Source organism: Macrotis lagotis, chromosome 8, assembly GCF_037893015.1.
Source record: "Macrotis lagotis isolate mMagLag1 chromosome 8, bilby.v1.9.chrom.fasta, whole genome shotgun sequence".
NCBI classification, from domain to species: domain Eukaryota; kingdom Metazoa; phylum Chordata; class Mammalia; order Peramelemorphia; family Peramelidae; genus Macrotis; species Macrotis lagotis.
Window position 1 is genome coordinate 179,907,106 of NC_133665.1, and position 20,490 is coordinate 179,927,595.

A 20,490-nucleotide genomic window follows, 5' to 3' on the forward strand; every position below is an offset into this window, starting at 1 on the left:
AAGAGACCAGGGCTGCCTCACCAAGTTCCCAGCAGTGGGGAGGGGGCTGCCCCCGCCCCACCACCACCACCATCCCTTCCCGTTTTCCAGGTGATCTGCAGCTTGGCCAGTTCCAGAACTTTCTCTGGCTGAAGAAAAACTGCAAATTCTGACAATGCTGCCACAGGGCTTTCTCCCCAAAATCCTCCAGCCTTTACCATCATATTTTAGGAACTCAAGAAGCAGGAAATGGCAAGGCAGGATTTGAACCCTGGTCTGAGGACCCCAACCCTGGCACCTTCTCACAGGACCCCCCCAGCTATCCTCCAAACTTAGACTCTGGGGCTGGAGGTCTAAGGCCTTTCAAAGTCCTTCTCATACAGAAGAGGAAACTGAGGCCCAGAGGAGGGAGGAGGGGGCAGAGCCCACTGCCAGGGTCTAGCTTTTTGGTTTGTTTTTGTTCAATTTTCTTAGTTATTGGAACACTTGAGCTGGGAGGGGCCAGATGTTGAAGACAGAAGAACAAAGAAACCATCTGGCAGCCCCTGCCCACCCACCAAGAACAGGGGTCCCCAAGGGGGGGGGTCTGGGAGAGGAGACCCGGGTTTGATGGCTCCCTCCGACACCTCCCCTGGGAGGCATCATCCTCTCTCCACGGGAGGGGATCTCCCAGAGCACACAGCAGGCATTTAATAAATGCACATTCTCAATCCAGGCTCTGCTCTGAAGGGGACATCTCAGGAATCCCACATCTCACAGGGACATTTCTTTTATCACATTTTTCCCTCCCTAGTAGGGAACAACAAGGAAGCTGAGTATTCTGGACCCCCAGATGCCTGGCAGGGGGGCCCTATGCCAAAAGCATGGATTTGTTCGTGGATTGTCCCCAATATTCTGACTGGCATTAGCCTGCACAGCTGCTGGAGGGTCACTGGTGGTGGGGGGCTGCGGGTCAGAGCCCACCTCGCCTCCAGCCTCACCACGGCCGCCATCTCCGGCCCCCATGTCTTGCTCAGGCTGTGCCCTTTGGAGGAGGGGATCTGCCTTATCTCCTTTTATATAGTTTAGGCTAAGTGTAGGCCCCCCACCCCCACCTCTGCCCACACCCACAGACTCCCAAGAAGACACAGTCACTCAGAGAACCTCATTCACTATTTTATGTAACAAAAATTCTGTTTGCGGCCCGTGGGCATCGACCCACACCAGCATTCTTGGGGTGCTCTCGAGTTTCCCTGGGACAAATACAGTCCAATGAAGCGTTTGCAGGAGGCCTGTGGAGGCTGGGGGGGACTGAGGGTAGCGAGGTCCAGGGAGTCAGGGGGGCCGAGGGCAACAAGGTCCAGGGAGGTCAGGGGGCTCGGCAGGAGCCAGGAGGGTCTGGAGCCCTACACACTCATTGCCACAAGGGCAGCATGGGGTCAGGGCCCAGGGCTTCCTGGGTGCTGTCAGAGCATCCCAGCGCTCCTCGGTGGGGGGTCTGTGACCCTGGACTCTGGGGCTCCCTCGGCCCTCCTCGAGGGTGAGGAGGGGGATCATCAGCTCCCAAGGGGTGGGGGCAGCCCCTATTTTAGTGAGGCACAGAGGATCAATTGAAAATGCCACCAGTCCAGCCCAGGGACTGCCCGATGACTGAAGAACCAAGGGGTCCTCTCAAGTGGCCGGACAGCTCTGCGGGGGCCAGCCGCTCCTTGGGGCAGGGGGCTTTCTTCTGCCGACCCCACACATCTAGAGGAGCTTTTCTAAACAAATAGACGCTGAGGGTTAGAAAATAAAAGCAAAGAGAAGTCCATGGACCCTCACACCCATCTCTCTCCGTGGGCTCACGCACCCACCCTACCAGTGGCTGGCAGGGCGGGGGTCCTGCGTCCCTCCTGCTGGTCACAGCTCGTCGTGCCTTGTTTCCTGGTCTTTCAGCTTAAATTCTTCAGCCGTGACTTTGCCGTTTCCATCGCGGTCCTGGTTGGTGAACATGTTCTTCACGATCATTTCCGCATCAAAGCCTGGCGCGAGCCTCCCCTTGCCAGATGCCACCTGGGCGTGGATGTATTCTGAGAACTGCAGAGAAAAGGAAGGGGAGGCCTTCGTTCCATGGATGACAAACCCCTCTACCTGAGCCCGGGAGGTCCATGCCTCAGAATCTGCCTGGGTGACCCTCTCAGAGCCTGCGTGGACACCCCCAAAGATGGCTCTCACTCTCCAGGCCCAGGGGAAGGGGCTGCCCACACAGAAGGATCGCTCTGGTTCCATCTGGTCTCATCAAAGGGCAGACTTGGGTCTGTTGGCAAGGACCCAAGGGGGCCCCTCATTGGGTAGGGGTCAGTCCTGCTTCAAGAAGAGGCAGGACTGGGGTAAAAGGGAGAGTGCCCCCATGGCCCAGCTGGGATTTTTTGGAGCAAAGGAGGGCTGTTAGGGAAGAGGGGCTGGGGGGCAGGAAAGAGAACCAAGAGGAGGGGGTGGGCTACAGTGTCCTCCCAAGGGGTCAGGGTGTTGGATGGACCACCGCACCACCCCTGGGGGTCACAAGCAGCCAGGGCCCATCATGCCTTCACCTCTAGCTGGGGATCTCTATGCCAGGCAATGGCCCAAATCACAGGGAGGGGGCTCAGGGGTCAGTCTGGGCCAAACTTCCCTGAGCATAGGGAGTGGCTGCTTCCAGGTCAGAGGGCCCCTTCCCCAGACAAAGCGCTGGACCCCCATTCCCCCCCAACTGCCAAGGTCAAAACAGAAGCTGGCAGAGGGGGCCTGGGAGCCTTGATGGTCAAGGGGGTTGGGGGGTAAATGGAGGGAGCTTGGGGACCCTCACACTGGCCTCCTCTCTGCCCCCCACTTACCTCCTCCAGGAGGACCTCCCCATCCCCATTCTTGTCAATCTCTTCGAAGAGGTTGGGGGACACCTCCTCGGTCCAGACGAACATGTAGCCCTCAGGCAGGCCAGACACCAGGTCCAGAAGCTCGATGTCGAAGACCAAGACGGCGCTGCCTGGGACCTCCCCCGCTGCGAGAGCCAAGAGCCCCAGTCAGGGGTGCCCAATGCCCCAAGGGATGTGCCCCAGCCCCCTCGCTCACAGCAGGAGCCCCAGTCCCTCATCCAGATTTATCGCAAGGTCCATTGAACATGAAAACAGGGTGATGCAGGCTGGGGCTCCCCACTTTCTCAAGCAGCCAGGGAGGGTGGTCTGCCCTGGACATGAAGCCCCCGATCCAGGGTCAGACACCATCTCCCCTGGCCACTTGGCTTTGGAACCTTGGAAGTCACTTGACTTCTAGGGGTGGCTGGCACCTCCTCATGGCTGAGTGAAGGTGACCCAGAAGATTCCATCCGTCACCTCAAGACAGAACCATGACTGGGTCTGGCTCGGCCCTGCTCGTAATCCCCCAGCCCTTTAGTGTGAGCCATCACCCTGTTGATGGACAGTGTTTTGGGGAGGGAGCCCAATTACTGAGCACCCCGCATCAGGATCCCTGCCCAGGACCTCTGGACATTGGGGTCTGGAGCTCTCGGGGTCATTCAGATCTGGGCCTAAATCTTACAGGATTTCTTATTTGGAGGTCGGGGCGGGCTGACGTCCTTCCAGGGTCGCGGGCACATGACTGCAGGAAAGGGGAGCCCAGCAAGGCTCCCTCCCACAGAGATCCCCTACACAGGCTGTACCCAGCACAGGACCCTGGGAGAGGCCACACGGTCCGCACGCACCCCAGCGCAGGATGCACCTTGGCCTCTTTGGGGACAAAGCTTCAGAAAGCTCACTTGAACCAAGTGCTGAATTTTTCTTAAACTTCCAATTTTAAATGGAAAATGAAGATTCTAAAGACTGTTGTCCTTCTTCCCCTTCAGGAAGGAAAGGGGGGGATAGACCAGGGGCCGGGGCCCCAGGCCAGGGCCCCCACTTCTGGCACTCACCCACGCCGGCTTCCCCGTAGCCCAGGTGCGGTGGGATCACCACAGTACGCTTCTCCCCAACACACATGTCTCGGAGGCCCATGTCCATCCCCAGCACAACCTGCCCCGAGCCCAGGACGATGTTATAGGTATGGCCCAAGTTCAGTCTGAAAAAGAAAAGGAAAAGTTAAAAACTCAGACTCTGTGGCAGCGACTCCTGTCACACTTCTCCCAGGCGGGTGTGACCCAGGTCAGCCTCAGCCTCCTCACTGTGGGACTGGCTCTGCCCACCTCAGGAAGAGGCAGGACCCTGGTGCCCCCAGAGCAAGGGCCACGAGGTCTGGGAGATCTGGGTTCTAATCCTGGCCCAGGTCCTTCCCAGCCTATGAGCCAGGCCGCCCCCCTCACCTATGCACCTCACTTTCCCAATCAGTAGAAGGGGATGATAATTAGAGCCCCTCTCTCCCAGGGCCTCTCCCACTGGGAATGCCGCTGCAGTGGTCCCGGGACCATGGCTGGAAGCCTGCCTGCCTTGTGAAGAGAGCCCGAGAGTGGTAAGAACCAGGGCGTACCCTCCCACCAACGGGGAGACCCAGGGCAAAGGGCAATCAGCCGGCGGGCTCTTCAGAGTTCCAACTCTCAATTCTTTTTAAAGTTCTGCGGCGGACTTCCAAGGTGGCACCAGGATAGCAGCGTGAGGCTCACGTGCTCCCACAGCCTTTCCCTACCAAAGATAAACGAAGCCTCTGCAAGGACATTCAAGCTACAGAGAAGATTCAAAGAAGTTTTCAACTGTAGACACGTGGAGAATCTTCAGTGAAGGTCTGTTTATTGGGGGGGAAGGGGAGTAAAGTCAAGGAGGCATGACGTGGGAAAGCCAGCGGGACGCTCTAGCCACGGTGTAATCCATGTCCCAACAGCTTGACAACAGTAGAGGCCCCAGCAGCTAGAGAGCAAGCCAGAAGGTAGGACCTCAACCCTAAACAAAGTCTAAACCCTGAGAACACCGGGGTAAAAGACCAGACTGCTAAATCAGAACCTAGACATAAACTTCTGCAAAGGCAAGGCCTGGACTGCATAGGCAATATCTTGTGGCCAAGGACAAGCCAGGGATCAGACCCCAGCCCCAGAAGGAGCAGAGTTAAAACAAAGATGAACAGAAAAGCTACAAGAGTGCCACTTTACAGACAAAGATGACAGCAATGCCACGTCTGAAGAAGAAAACAGTTAAAAAAATCACTCACAGGGGAAGTATCCAAATAGTCTATAAACTGGACTCAAATACAAAAGCTCATTGAAGACCTTAAAAAAGAATTTAAAAGGGGCAGCTAGGTAAAGGAAAAGGGGGAGGAAAAACAAAACAAAACAAATGTTGGTCAAGACCATCAAATTGTATACAACCTTAAAAGGGAAGATAAAACACTTCTAATTCTTTAGAACTTTACTTCTCTAAAGCTAGTTAGAGGGTAGAATATAATTGATACAGGATATGTGTAAAATTGAGTCTTATCTCTTGATTGAAGAGGTATAAGATGACATCACTCTGAGACAAAAAAAAGGCCATGAAGAAAAGCAAGGGTGTTTACTTTAAACAGCGTCTCATTGTCCTTTGACCCACTTTAATCCTACTGTGCCTAGCACCTTGTCTAATGAGGGTGCCATGACCTGGGAGGGCCCCAGTCAGTGTCTCTAGAACCTACAATCCTTTGTGAAATTCTCAGGTGAGACCCCCAGAGCCTCCCAGTCCTAAGAGATCTTCAAGATTACAGTTAATGGTGTCTCGCTTAACAAGGGGTTAAGTACCCTGGGGGGGTTAAAGTGGGAGAAAGAATAGGCCTGGGGGGGAAGAGCAAAAATAGTTCAAAAAATGATTTAACTTTAGATGATACTCTGGCTCATGAGGAGGATTATGTGTACTTGAAAGATACCTGAAAAGGGGGTTAGGTAAAAAAAAGATTATAATTATAATTTGACATAATTTGAGACAATGCTGCCTATCAAGCAATCAATCTGTGATATCATTTTTTTAGGGGTTTTTTTTTCAAGGCCATGGGGTTAAGTGGCTTGCCCAAGGCCACACAGCTAGGTAATTATGAAGTGTCTGAGGCCTGATTTGAACTTGGGTACTCTTGACTCCAGGGCCAGTGCTCTATTCACTGTGTCACCAAGGCGCTGCTAATCTGTGATATCTTGATAACAATATCAAGCAATCAAATAATCAAGCTGTGATGGATGATACCTGATTAATAATATTAGAGCAATAAATAACACTAAGGGAGGAAGCAGAAAGATTTATAATTTTAGAGGGAAGGAAGGAAGAATGTTAATTCTACTCAATAGATTTAGATCAGTGAGAGAATAAGATACATTCCCACTTGGGTTTAAAAATTTATTCTAATCTACAGGGAATGGGAAAGCCAAGGGAAGAAGGGACTGAAAAAGGGAAGGGAAGGTAGAAGTGAAAATAAACTGAAATTTAAATTTTAAAAGAAAAATCAAAGGGGAAAGGGAGTAAAATTTTGGTGAGAAGGAAAAAGAGAAAAGGAAAGATAAATATAAATGGAGAAAGATAGCATGGAGAGAAATACAGAATTAATAATCTTAAGTGTAAATGTGAATGGGATAAACTGTCTCATAAAACGGAAGCGGATAGCAACATGTCATTTACAGGAAACACATCTGAAGCAGAGAGATACACACAGGGTAAAGGGAAAAGGTTGGAGCAAAATATATTATATGCTCAGTGGAAGTAAAAATATCTGGGGTAGCAATCCTAATCTCAGACAAAGTAAAAGCAAAAAATCAATCTCATGATTGAAGGAAGGAAGGAAGGAAGGAAGGAAGGAAGGAAGGAAGGAAGGAAGGAAGGAAACTACATCTTCTTAAAAGGCATTGGTAATGAAGCTATATCATTACTAAACATATGTATAGTTTGCACCTAGTGGTATATGAACCACAGGTATGCACCTAGCAGTATAAGAGTCAGATTCCTAGAGGAAAAGCTGAGTGAATTACAAGGAGACATAGACAGTAAAACTTTAATAATGGAAAACCTCAATCTCCCTCTCTCAGAACTAGATAAATCTAACCACAAAATAAACAAAAAGGAAGTGAAGAAGGTGAATGAAATCTTAGAAAACTTAAGATATGATAGACCTCTGGAGAAAACTTAAGGGGAAAAGAAAAGAATATACCTTTTTTCTTGGCAGTACATAGCACCTATAACAAAACTGATCATATATTAAGGCATTAAAAACCTTACAATCAAATGCAGAAAGACAAATAATAAATGCATATTTCTCAGACCATGATATAATTAAAATTACATGTAATAAAGAGTAATGGAAAAATAAACCAAAAACTAATTGGCAGGGCGGCTAGGTGACGCAGTGGTTAAAGCACCAGCCTGGAGTCAGGAGTACCTGGGTTCAAATCTGGTCTCAGATACTTAATAATTACCTAGCTGTGTGGCCTTGGGCAAGCCACTTAACCCCATTCACCTTGCAAAAACTTAAAACAAAACAAAACAAAAAAAAAAAAACAATTGGAAACTACATAACTTAATTTTAAATACTTATATACAAGAAAATGGTACTAATGAGACAGCATACCAAAATTTATAGGATGCAGCCAAGGCAGTTTTGAGAAGAAACTTTATATCTCTAAATGCCTATCTAAATAAAATAGAGAAAGAGGAGATCAATGAATTGGGTAGGCAACTAAAAAAAGGCTAGGAAAAAGAACAAATTAAAGCTCCCCAATTAAATATCAAATTGGAAATTCTGAAAATCAAGGGAGAGATTAATAAAACTGAAAGCAAGAAAACCATTGCTCTCATAAATAAAACTAAGAGTTGGTTTTATCAAAGAGCCAATAAAGTAGATAAATTTTTGGTTAATCTGATTTGAAAAAAAGATAGAAGATAATAAAATTACCAGTATCAAAAATGAAAAGGGTGAACTAACCATCAATAAGGAGGAAATTAAAGAGATAATTCTGAGCCATTTTAGCAAACTTATTTGCTAATAAATTGTATAACCTGAGTGAATTGGATGGATATTTACAAAAAATACAAACTGCCCAGATTAACAGAAGAGGAAATAAATTACTTAAAGAACCTCATTTCAGAAAAAGAAACTGAAGAAACCATCAATAAACTCCCTAGGAAAAAGTCCCCATGTCCAGATGGATTTACAAGTGAATTCTACCAAACATTTAAGAAACAATTAGTTCCTATTCTACATAAACTATTTTTAAAAATAGGAGAAGTTCTGCCAAATTCCTTTTATGACATCAACATGGGGCTGATACCTAAACCTGGAAGAACCAAAACAGACAAAGAAAATTACAGGCCAATCTCCCTAATGAATATTGATGCAAAAATATTAAATAAAATTTTAGCAATGAGTTATTACCAGGATAATACACCCTGATCAGGTACGATTTACACCAGGCAGGCAGGGATGGTTCGATATTAGGAAAGCACTCAACATAATTGAACATATCAATAGCAAAACCAACAGAAATCAAATGATTATCTCAATAGATGCTGAGAAAACCTTTGATAAAAATACAACATCCATTCTATTAGAAACACTAGAAAGTTTAGGAATAAATGGAGTTTTCCTTAAAATAATAAATAGTATCTATCTAAAACCATCAACAAATATTTTATATGTAATGAGAATAAACTTGAAGCATTAACAAAAAAAATCAGGGGTGAAACAAGGATGCCTATTTTCACTATTACTATTCAATATAATATTAGAAATGCTAACAGGAGCAATAAGAGAAGAAAAAGAAATTGAAGGAATCAGCATTGGCAGTGAGGAGCCAAAACTTTCACTCTTTGCAGATGATATGATGGTATAACTAGAGAACATGGAAAAAACCATCTTAAAAACTCCTCAAAACAGTTAACAAATTCAGCAAAGTAGCAGGATATAAAATAAATCCACATAAATCATCAGCATTTCTATATTTGAATAACAAAGTCAAGAGCAAGAGAAAGAAAAATTCCTTTTAAAATAACTATAGGGGCAGCTAGGTGGCGTAGCAGAGGGGTGGCTAGGTGGCGTAGTGCATAAAGCACTGGCCTTGGAGTCAGGAGTACCTGGGTTCAAATCTGGGCTCAGACACTTAATAATTACCTAGCTGTGTGACCTTGGGCAAGCCACTTAACCCCATTTGCCTTGCAAAAAAAAAAAACCTAAAAAAAAAATTATAGACAACATTTAATACTTGGGAATCTACCTCCCAAGACAAACCCAGAAACTGTATGAACACAATTATAAAGCAACTTCTCACCCAAATAAAGTCAGATCTAAATAATTGGAAAAATGTCAATTGCTCATGGTTAGGTCAAGCTAATATAATAAAAATGACAATTCTACCCAAATTAAATTACTTATTCAGTGCCATACCAATCAAACTACCAAATAATTACTTTACCGAGCTAGGGAAAAAAAAGTAACAAAATGCATCTGGAGCAACAAAAGGTCAAGAATAGCAAGAGAACTGATGAAAAAAAAATTGTGAAGGAAGGTGGCCTAGCTCTACCAGATCTAAAACTATACTATAAAGCAGCCATCGTCAAAACTGCCTGGTACTAGTTATGAAACAGAGTAACGGATCAGGAGATTAGGATAGGTTCAAAAGTAGTAAATGACTATAGCAAATCTACTATTTGACAAACCCAAAGATATCAGTTTCTGGAATAAGAACTCACTATTTGACAAAAATTGTTGAGAAAACTGGAAAATAGTATGTTAAAAACTAGGCATAGATTTGTGCTATACCAAAATAAGGTCAAAAATGGGTATAGGTTTAAATATAAAGGGTAATACCATAGATAAATAGACCAAGAAATCTTTGTCTATCAAAACTATGGAAAAGGGATAAATTTGTGACCAAACAAGAATTAGAGCACATTATAAAGTGCGAAATGAATGACTTTGACTATATTAAATTAAAAAAGTTTTGCCCTAATAAAATCAATGCTGCCAAAATTAGAAGAAAAGCAGAAAGCTCAGAAACAATCTTCACAACTAAGAGTTCTGATAAAGGTCTCATTTCTAAAATATAGAGAACTACATCGAATTTATCAAGTCACAAGTCATTCCCCAATAAACGGTCAAAGGATAGGAAAAGACAATTTTCAAATGAAGAAATTGAAGCAATATATAATCATATGAAGAAATGTTCCAAATCACTACTGATTAGAGAAATGCAAATTAACAACAATGAGGTATCACCTCACACCTATCAGATTGGCCAAGATGAGAAAAAGGGAAGATGATCAATACTGGAGAGGCTGTGGGAGGATTGGGACATGAATGCATTGTTGGTGGAGTTTTGAATGGATCCAACCTTTCTGGAGAGCAATATGGAACTATGCCCACAGAACAATGTGGGGGCTGCTGGGTGGCACAGATAGAACACCAGCCCTGGAGTCAGGAGGACCTGAATTCAAATCCAACCTCAGATACTAAATAATGGCCTAGCTGGGTGATCTTGGGCAAGTCACTTAATCCTGCAGTCTTACAACAAAAAGAAAGATGTGAATGAGCTGAGTGGCCTCAAGGGGGCAGAACAAGGTCTGTGCAACAAGGACTGGGCCTCCAGGTACGGCCCAAAACTTGCTTCTTCGTTTTAAAAATTGTTTCAGGTTTTATGGTTTCTTCTCATGTTTTTCTGCCCTTTTTGATGTGACTCTTCTTTCACAACATGATTAACAGGGATGCGTTAACGGCTCCATTTCGGGGGTGGGAAGGGAGGAAGGAAATGGGAAATTCAAAACCTTACAAAAAAAAGGGGGGTTAAAAGCTATCTTTGCATGTAATTGGAAAAATAAATTGATTTTATTTTTTAAAAAGGCAGATCTAAGTAAGTGGAGAAATATGACTTGCCCATGGGTAGACCACAACAATCTAGTCAAAATGATGAATCCCCAAATTCACTTTTTGTTGTCTCGTCCAGTTTTGGGGGAGATGTCTCAGATTGCCTTTAGTCTGTCTTCTGCCTGGACAATGGTCACTGGTAGCGTCCTTCCTTAGGGCTGGCTCTGCCCAAGTCCTGCTTAGGACCACCCCTGTAGTCTTCCAGGACCCAAGCCATATTCTGGTATCTTCTCCCAGGACCCAAGCTGTATTCTGGGGGTCTTCTCCCAATACGGGGGCTGTAATCTGGGGGCACACCCTTGGGCCCCACCGTGCTCTCCCCACCCCTTTCCCAGTGAAAGACCCTGTGCTCTTTCTCCTATCAGTTGAGCCCCCATCTCCATTATTTAAACCCAAAGCAGCCAGATCTCAGAGCACTCATCTCCTACATATAAATGAAGCTCAAGACACTCAGTGGAGCCACAAGCCCCTCTGCCAAGGCCAAGGTCTCGTGCCTTTCATGTCACGGGACCAGGGTGCAGGTGAAGACCTGATGCCCACCCCCCATCCGACCCAACCCTGGCCAGGCATCAGGTGAGGCTAGTCATTCTGGCCGTGGCTACAGGCTCAAGTCTCACAGTCCTAAGGAGAAAGGGGCTGGAACCCCATGGAAAAGACTGGATTCAAATCCCACCACTGAGCCTCAGGTTCCTCGCTGTCCTGCCTCCCTTAGTGGAGAGCTTCCTGTCACCGGAGCAAGCAGAGGTCCCAAGTGCAAATCCCTGTGCTGACACTCTCCACCCACTGTGGGGGACCACTGAACTGTGCCAGACCCGTCCTCGCAGGTGAAACAGCAGAGCTAGAGCTCTCGTGGTCCCTCCTCAGGCCCAGGTCCATCCACCCCCAGACCCCCACTCACGTAGAGTCCAGCCGGGTGCCGTCCATGAGGGAGGCGTTGTAATGGTACTTGAGGTAATCCCCCTTCTTGCTCAGGACTGAGCAGTTGTCTGGCTTATAAAGGGAGGTGATGCTGACCGAGTCCGAGGGGTTGTGGAAGTCAATGACGTGGATGTCGAAGACCAGGACGGCAGAGCCAGGGATGTTCCCTAGAGATAGAGACGGAGACAGTGAGGGGGTGGCCTGGGGGGGGACCCCAAGATGAGGGGGGAGGGGGGATCCCAGAGCGGCCAGCTTGTGTGGAGGCTGGAGAAGAAGCCCAAGCTCAGAGCAGAAGAGCTGGACCCCCAGGCCTGCTTCCTCCTCTGGACCTATGCTTGAGATTGATCAATCAACCAATCTAACAATCAATGAATCAGCATTTACAAAGAGCTTGTTCTGGGGCAGCACCAGAGATGCAAAGGGAAAAGAAAATGCCTGAAAAAAAAGGTTCTGATCTGAAAGGGAGAGGAGCCAGAGGTCCCAGTGACTGTGGGAGGGGCATATTGGGAGGCTGGGGGCACCTGGCCAGCAGCCGCCTGGATGAAGGCGTGGAGCTGGAAACAGCCCCAGGTCGGGGCCCAGACTCACCGCGGCCTTCCTCGCCATAGCCCAGGTGAGGGGGGATGACGATTCGGCGTCTCTCTCCAACACACACTCCCAGCAGGCCCTCGTCCATGCCAGCAATCACATAGCCCTGCCCAATGTAGGTGTCAAACGTGCGGTTCCGCGAATAGCTGAGGCACAAACACAATCTGGAGTGTCAGGAGGGACCTCCGCTCCCTGACCGGGGTCACTGGCTCCACCAGGGACCCCCAACCAAGTTCAGCCCCACCCCCACTCTCCTGGAAAGGCCCAGTCTGTCTAGGATGACAAGGAGGATAAGAATCAGACCCAGGATTCAAACTCAGACCCGAGGCTCCTCACCCAGACAAAAGTTCAGCATGGTTGAGGCTGACCAGGCCGCACTGAGAAGACAGAAGGCACAGGCTCCAAACAAGGGCAGCCAAGAAATAGGGGTGTGGGGGTCAGGGGGGCTGTGCTCCCCCAGGGTCTGAAGAAGGGGACAAGGAGGCAGGAAATCAGGAATGGGATGAATGGCTGGGGAAGACTCCAGTCTGGCAGAAAAAAGCACTGGATTCAAATCCCCCTCCCCATGTCGAGAGAACCTTCTGAGAGACCTCAGGGAGTCCCTACACCAGCTCTGACCACTCTAAAGGGGCGTGAGGCCCCAAGTATTCCAATACAGTCCTCAATAACCATTCCTTGCATAAAGTGCAGTGGAGCAGAGCTGTGCCTCAGTTTCTCTTTCAGTTATTCAGGGTGTTTCTGTCCCCATACTTTGGCAACACCCCCTCTCTGGGCCTCACCTCCTCATCAGGAGACCAGGGGGCTGGGCCAGGTGACTGGGGAGGGGCTTGGCTAGGATAGGTGGTCTGATGGCTACAGGCCCAAGGGGACACTTCTCCAGACGCCTCCATCTTTGCCGCCCCTAAACCATCACTGACAAAGTGCATTAACATCACAACCGGAGATGAGTGCTCACACCGCTTACTGAGGACCAGCTGTCCTGAGGGGCAGCCTCCATGGAGGAGCTTCATGGCACGGCAGCGTCTGCCCTACATGGGGAGGGGTTGGGCCAGACACCACCCCCCGCTCTTCATTCCTCAAGTTTACAGCAGAGGAAACTGAGGCAGGCAGAGTAACCCCCCTGCCCGGACATCACTGGGCTGCTCAGGAACAGGACCAGGACATGGACCCGGACCCCCAACTCTAAATCTCTTTCTACTGCACCACAAGAGGTTGTGATGTTTAAGGCAATGATGGATCAATCCTGCCACGGCCTCACCCCCCATAAATGCGGGGCGCTCACATAGGGGCCACCCCACAGTGGGGTCCCATGGAGTGGCTGTGGGATTCAGGGAGGCGACAGCAACAAGGTGGGGGGGCACAGTCAGAACAAAAGCAAAGAGGTGGGAAACGGCGCCGAACTGGGAGCAGAGCTGAGGTTGCGGGGTGCACATGACGTCAGCGGACCCAGAAGCCCGACCCTTCCCACAAGTTGCCATAGACCCTGACCGCCTGGGGAGGCCCCGTTACCTGGAGTCAAAGACGGTGCCGTCCAGGAGGGAGGCGTTGTAGTGGTAGCGCAGGAAGTCCCCAGGGCTGCTGCGGCGCTCACAGCCTTCTGGCACAAGCGTGTTCTCCACAGTGATGCCGTCTTTGGGGTTGTGCAGATCCAACAGAGCCACGTCGAACACCAGGGAGGCCTGCCCGGGGATGTCTTTCCCTGGAGGGGTTAGAAAGGGGGTGTCACCCGCCGTCACCATGATTCGTCCTGGTCTGGGACAAGGGCTGGAGGCTCCAGGTACCCCACGGGCAGCCTGAGTGCCCGCTGACCACTGGCCCATCTCAGCACTGACCACAGGCAGCTTAGGCATTTTCAGAGGGAGTAAAGGGGTCTCTTAGCCTAAGCCTACCTCACAAGGGGGAGTGCCATCACCCACAGGAGGGGATCAGCCCTCATCCAAGCTTTGGGCAGACACTGGAGCCACTAGAGAGACAATGGCTAGATGGTCAGGCCCCCAGACCAGACCAAGACTGGGGGGGTGCTGGGGCCTTTGTGGGGGAGGGGAGGGGCCCAGCCTGGGGAGGAGTATGAGTGCCCCCCCACACGCATGTGCAACTCCAGATGATGGTCAGCATTAGTCTGACCCTCAAGGCAGCCGATAATGGGGACATCTGTTCTGAAAAAGGGCATTTGAATAACCTGGATCAAAGTGCTCCCCAGCTTGGGGAGGGGGGGCACAAGGTGGGGGACAGAGGACACCTGGAACTCAAAACTGATTTAAATGAATGTTAGCATCTCCGTGCAGTTGGGAAAAACAAAATATAATTTTTTTTAAAAAGAAACTTCTGAGCACAGAACTTACTATTAAGAAGCCTTGGAAAAGAAAAATTATAAGGAACTGTAATTTACAAATCTTCCATTTTTCTGAAGAAAAAGGCAAAACTCCATCTCTCTCTCTCTCTCTCTCTCTCTCTCTCTCATAGACGGGGAAAAATGACAAGCCCCAAAGAAAATTGTGATTAATGCTTTAAATAATGTTCACCAGCTAAAACAAAATCAAAATAGAATTCTACATCTTCTGGGGTCCATCAGGGTGGGCCCAGAAGACAAGCTGGGAGGAGCCCTCTTGTCCTTCTTCCATCCTCATCAGTGGGGGCCTATGGAGACAGAACACTGCCTACAGTGTGGGAACCGGGGTGATTTGGGGAGTCCTTAGCCGCCTTTTCCCCCCTCTCTCTTTACTTTTATAAAGGAGTTTTATGGGCAAGGAGCAAAACATGGAAGGAAGAAAAGGCGATGGAAACGTTCTACATTGACTAGCACCCCAGAGCCGGGCATGACTGGCACCTCCTCAGTGACACCTGCTGACAAAGCAATCTAAGGAAACAGGAACATGGTGGCTACGCCTGAGCCTTGGGCCAGCCTGGACCTCAGTCTCTTCCTCTTTCAATGAGTGGGTAGGGGGAGATATCAACCAATAAGCCACTCTTTGGTCCTTCATCACAGCAAACTATCACCACCCAGGAGGCAGGGACTACTCTGATCCCATTATACAAAGAGACCCGGTGTCAAGGCCAGACTTCCACTCACCCTCCAAAACCCAATGTTTAAGAGACAATCTCCTCATATGAAGCCTGCAAGGCTCCACCTGGCCACCACTAGATTCAGAATGGCATAAAATAAAGGCAGGATTGGACTCACCGTCGCCATCTTCCCCATAGGCCAGAAAAGGGGGAATGGTGATGATTCGCTTTTCCCCCACACACATCCCCAGAAGACCCTTGTCCATGCCCGGGATGAGCCAGCCAATCCCCACGTAGGTATCATAGGTTTTCATCCGATTGTGGCTACCAAATGAAAGGTGGAAGCAGGTGAGTCTCCCTTCCTCAGGACTGGTCACCCCTGGCCCCATCCTTTGAGGGGTTTCTGCTCCCAAATCATCAATCAGTATTCCTAAAGTTTATGAAGAAACTAATCGATCAAAGAACAAGTTTTTATTAAAAGGACATTGCTAAGCCCTGGGGTTGCCAAGACAAACATCACCAGGTCTTGACCCTCAGCTAGCACAGAGGGCATTATCAGGGCAGCATATACAAAAGAAATACATCTATATCCAAAGAGTCAAATATAAGAGAAAAGGAACTATTTATAGCAAAATATTTTTTGGTGGCAAAAAATGGAAATTGGAGGGATGCCTGTCAATTGGGGAATGGCTGAACAAATTGTGGTATAGGAGGGTGATCTGTAAGATAGGAAGCAGGATAATTTCGGGAAAATCTGGGAGGACTTACATGAACTGATTCAAAGTGAAGTAAGCAGAACCAGGAGAACATGCACTATTGCATGATGAACAAATGTGAATGACTTAGCTCTTCTCAGCAATACAATGATCCAAGACAATTCCCAGGGACTCATGATGGAAAATGCTCTCCACCTCTGCAAAAAGAACTAATAAACTCTGAATGCAGACTGGATTAGGCTTTTTTCATCTTCTTGATTCTTTTTTTTGGCAGTAGAGCTCATATGGAACTCTATTTTACATGACTACACATGTAAAATTGATATATTGCTTTGCCTTCTCAAGGGGTGAGACGAGGGAATTTAGAACTCAAAATTTTCAAAAACTGAATGTGAAAAATTAAAAATAAATGAACAAATAAATAAATAATTGGATAAATTAATTTAAAAAATGTAAGGACACGATAGTCATTTGAAATATGAAATCCTGAAAGAAGCGAGGCCTCAAATTTCCCAATAATCAGCTCTCACAATTATCCAAGGATAACAGGGGCACGAGCTCATGGATGGGGTGTCATCTCTAGTTTAACCCCCAATCAACACTATGGGAGCCTATTCACATCAACCCTAGAATACCATGTTCATCTTGCTCATTTCTCCTCTGAAATGGTCATTCAGTGTAAATGTCTCCAAAACCCAGGACAGATTTTTTACAAATCTCATTCACCACAAATGATGACATAGGGCTGCCAAGACAGTTAGCAGAACCCCAGCCTCAGAGCTGGAGACTCAGGTCCAAGTGACAGGACTTGTCCTTGGTCAGAAAGCCATGAGGCGAATCTGGGGCCTTTGTCTCCAAATTCATTGCAAATATAACACTACAATCTTAAACAACTTGCATTTTGATAAAAAAGAGAAATATTTTGATGGAATTTAGACAAGACGTGCTCAGTGTCCCCTTCTGAATCCATCTGCCACCCCAAAGTTTCTAACTTTCTGTGACCTGGAAATCAGCAGGCGCTCCATAAAAGGTTTTCCTTCCTTCCTTCCTTCCTTCCTTCCTTCCTTCCTTCCTTCCTTCCTTCCTTCCTTCCTTCCTTCCATCCATTCATTTCTCCACTGGGAAGCACGTATGGCTTCATCCATCTCTATGGGCTCCCCTCCATTATGGACCATTAGAGATCCTATATTTAGGGCTGGATCCAACCTCATTTTACAGAGAAAGAAACCAAGGTACAGGAGCTTGCCCCAAACTGAATACATTAAAAGCAGAGCCAGGACCTGGACAAAGTCTGTGAGCCAAAAACAAATGCTCTGATACCGGCCCGAACATCCACTTTGGGATACTGCTTATTTTAAAAACACAAAATCCTTTTTCTTCAAATGATCAAACCCACTGAGTTCATGTCCCGACCTCACTCCATCCTTGGCTCGTCCCACATGCTTCACAGGATGCTTTCCTGGTCCTTGGACTTATAGTACTGTGCCTGCACCTCCAGAAGAATCAAACAGGAAGCTTGTGCTTCTCCGGGGTCTGTCGTGAACTGGTGCTGGTTCCTGAGATGCCACTCATACTCTTTATTCCTTCACAGACATTCTCAAGCAAAAACCCTGACTCAGCCTGCACCTGTCACTCATCTCCGTTTGGGGGTGAGCTACCTTGTCTTGCCTTCCTTGATGCCTTTTCCTTGGCTTTGGCATCTTGTGGTTGACTGTTCCACAGCCATTTTCTCCTTCACTACTGCATTTCCATATTGGTCAGTTTTTCCTCAACATTCTCCCACCCCCCTCGACTTCAGGTCTTTCTGGGAATTTCTAGACCTCTATATCTTCTTCCTTCTCTCCTCTCCTGGTTTCCTCCTGAGCTAATCCTTGCTGAATTCTCCATCTATCTGGCATGTCTCTCAAGAGGTGGCTCGCTTGGTTCGGTCTTCCACCTGACAAGGAAGCCTCAGGAGACGAGGGTCATGAAGCAATGGCAGCTATTGTTGAAAGAAGCAGAGTAGGTGCGAGGAGAGGAAAGGGGGCCCAACACCCCAGCCAAAGCAGACCTTACCTGGAGTCGAACAGAGTCCCGTCCAAGAATGTGCCATTGTAGTGATATCTCACAAAATCTGACACCTCAATCGTCCGGGAACAGTTGGCCGGCTTGAAGTAAGTGTGAACTTGCACTTGGTCCTCGGAATTCCAGAGGTCCATCAGGAGGACGTCAAAGTGCAGTACAGAGTCCGGGGGGATGACATTGGCTGGGAATGCAAGATAGGGTAAAGTGAGACCCCCCGCCCAGCAGCCCATCCTCAGGAACCTCAAAGAATCGGCCGGAAAATCAAAAGTCAAAGGGGTCCTGGCTGTTTTCTAGAATCGCATCTGAGTCATACTCACGGACGCCTTCGCTCCCGTAGGCGAGCTGGGGAGGGATCTTCACGAACCTCCTCTCGTTCACACACATGCCAACGAGGGCTTTGTCCATCCCTGCGATCAGCTGGCCTTTCCCCACAAATACGTTGAACGTAGAGCCCCGGTCATAGCTGCACAAGAGGACAAAGGGAGGCATGAATGCTTCAGGAGGCAGGAAGTGCCCCTTCCATAGAGTATTTTTAGAGCTCAAGGACAATTGACGGGGGTGACTGGAGGGATGGCTGGCTCTTAGGGTAAGTCTGAGAACAAAGTGGCCGGAACATCAGACCTGGGCCAGAACACCAGACCTGAGCCGTCCTGCCTCTGGTCCCCAGCTGACTGACCCAGCACGAGCCTCATATCAGCCTTGGACAAGAGGCGGAGCTCTGGGCTTGAGTCAGGAAAGGCCTGGGCAGACCCTCTACCGCTGCCCCCTTCCTTCTGACTGCCCTGGGCAAGTCACTCCCTGAGCTTCAGTTTCCTTCATGGCAGAGCCCAGCAGAAAAACTACAGCTCCAGCATCAGAGGAGCTGAGTTCAAATCCCACCTCCATGGCCACCTGCAGGACATTTAGCGGGTCATTCATTTCCAGTGGCCCTCAGTTCCTCATCTATAAACTCACAGGCTGGACCAGCACCTCAAGTCGCTTCCCACTCTAAATCTTCAACTTGCCCAAGGTGCTCCCGACACTAAAGCTGGGACCTGACCAGTCACTGAGAGGGGTGGGCAGAGCATGGAAGCAAAGTGCTTTGAGACCCTAAAGGGATTTCACAGATGCCAACTGCATTAGTCACTCAAAATATTAGCAAATATGAGACACTATCATCTCTAAGCTGCATCTAGACAGCGGCAAACTAAAAATACTGCAAATGATCCAGGCAGCCTCAGGTGTGCTCAGCAAAGATGGGATTTGGATGACGAGCCAAGGTAGGGGCCATGGACGGAGGCAGGGTCATCCTGTCTGCTACGCACCTCATCTGCCAATGTCGTCTTTGTAATTTCTCTTTCCCCAATAGTCTGAGAAAGGAAGTACTGTCCTGGACCTGGTCCACCCACAAAGAGGATCTGGAAGCCCAAGCAGAACCAGGGGGACTCTCGTTGGGGTCGGGGGCAGAAAGGAGGAAGAGGGGGCAGGGGCCAGAAGGAGGTGAGGAAGGCAGCACCCAAGAGGGGAGAGCAGCTTTGAACAATTCAGAGGCTGCATGGGGAGGCACTCAACCTCAACCTGCCAGGGACATCTGACCAAAGGCAACTGGGACCCTCTGAGGACTGAAGTCTGGTTCCACCCATCACCTGTCGACACAAAGATCGACTCTGCTGCTTCTTCATTTGCCTCCTTCTCTGTTCGGCCTTCCTGGGAAGGGGCATGAAGATATCCACAAATGGAGGTAATGTGAAAACAAAAAGTATCCACAAAAATAAGGTTAAAAGAAAGAAGATGCAACTCTGAGAGCCAAAACACAAATTATTCTAAGGCAGGTAAAAAAAGGGGAGAATCCCTGGATCCACGTGGATGCACAGAGAATTCATCAACCAGCTCTGAGGAGAGAAGCAAAACAGCGCCTGGAATTTAAAATGCTCACTGGGAGTGACGGACCAATTGGAGCAAGAGCCACACGGCTGGACAGGGGCAGTGCTAGTGGTCAACAGAGGGAAGGAAGAATGATTCTGCCCCTTCTCTGCCCTTCAGGCTGGGAAGGACATGGGAGGGGGCGATTGGGGTTCCAAGATCCCTCAAATGGTCTTCCTCAAGCCCGAGATGGGACACCAGGAGAGGATCTCCACAAAATCAGCTCCCCCAGTATACAAAGGGCTTTTCCAACTAGTAGGCTTTTAGAAAGAGAATCCAATGCTATTCAAGCCAAAAACTGCTCACCATGTGTCAGTCAGCCCTAGAAATCACAAGGGAAATAACGAAAAATTTTGCTCCTTCCTACTGGGAAAGGCAAGACATGCTGATGGATAAGCCACCATTAGCTAATTTGGGGGAGAAGGGGAACCCCAATATCAAGTGAGCTTGTGAGGAAAGAGGAGGTAGCAACTGAGTCCAACCCCAGAAAATGATAAGGAGTTTTAACAACAAAAACCACTATGCTCCAACAACATTGTGC

At 48.3% G+C, this 20,490-nt stretch overlaps 1 protein-coding gene across 3 annotated transcripts in view; it reads right to left on the minus strand.

Annotated features, from left to right (window-relative positions):
* Positions 1–1,098: 1,098 nt before the first annotated feature.
* The window catches only part of FKBP9 (FKBP prolyl isomerase 9), a 30,239-nt gene continuing 10,847 nt past the window's right edge, over positions 1,099–20,490 (minus strand). The window contains exons 2-11 of one of the 3 annotated variants that reach the window (XM_074198942.1): positions 18,365–18,510; positions 18,039–18,228; positions 15,446–15,591; positions 13,774–13,963; positions 12,265–12,410; positions 11,657–11,843; positions 3,881–4,026; positions 2,811–2,974; positions 1,817–2,034; positions 1,099–1,718 (exon numbers count right to left, since the gene is read on the minus strand). In XM_074198942.1, the coding sequence (XP_074055043.1) occupies positions 1,858–2,034; positions 2,811–2,974; positions 3,881–4,026; positions 11,657–11,843; positions 12,265–12,410; positions 13,774–13,963; positions 15,446–15,591; positions 18,039–18,228; positions 18,365–18,510 (1,492 nt within the window). In that variant the 3' untranslated portion in view covers positions 1,099–1,718; positions 1,817–1,857. Of the gene's footprint in view, positions 2,035–2,810; positions 2,975–3,880; positions 4,027–11,656; positions 11,844–12,264; positions 12,411–13,773; positions 13,964–15,445; positions 15,592–16,035; positions 16,143–18,038; positions 18,229–18,364; positions 18,511–20,490 lie in introns of those variants that run through there. The other 2 variants (XM_074198941.1, XM_074198943.1) reach the window with 2 other exon arrangements.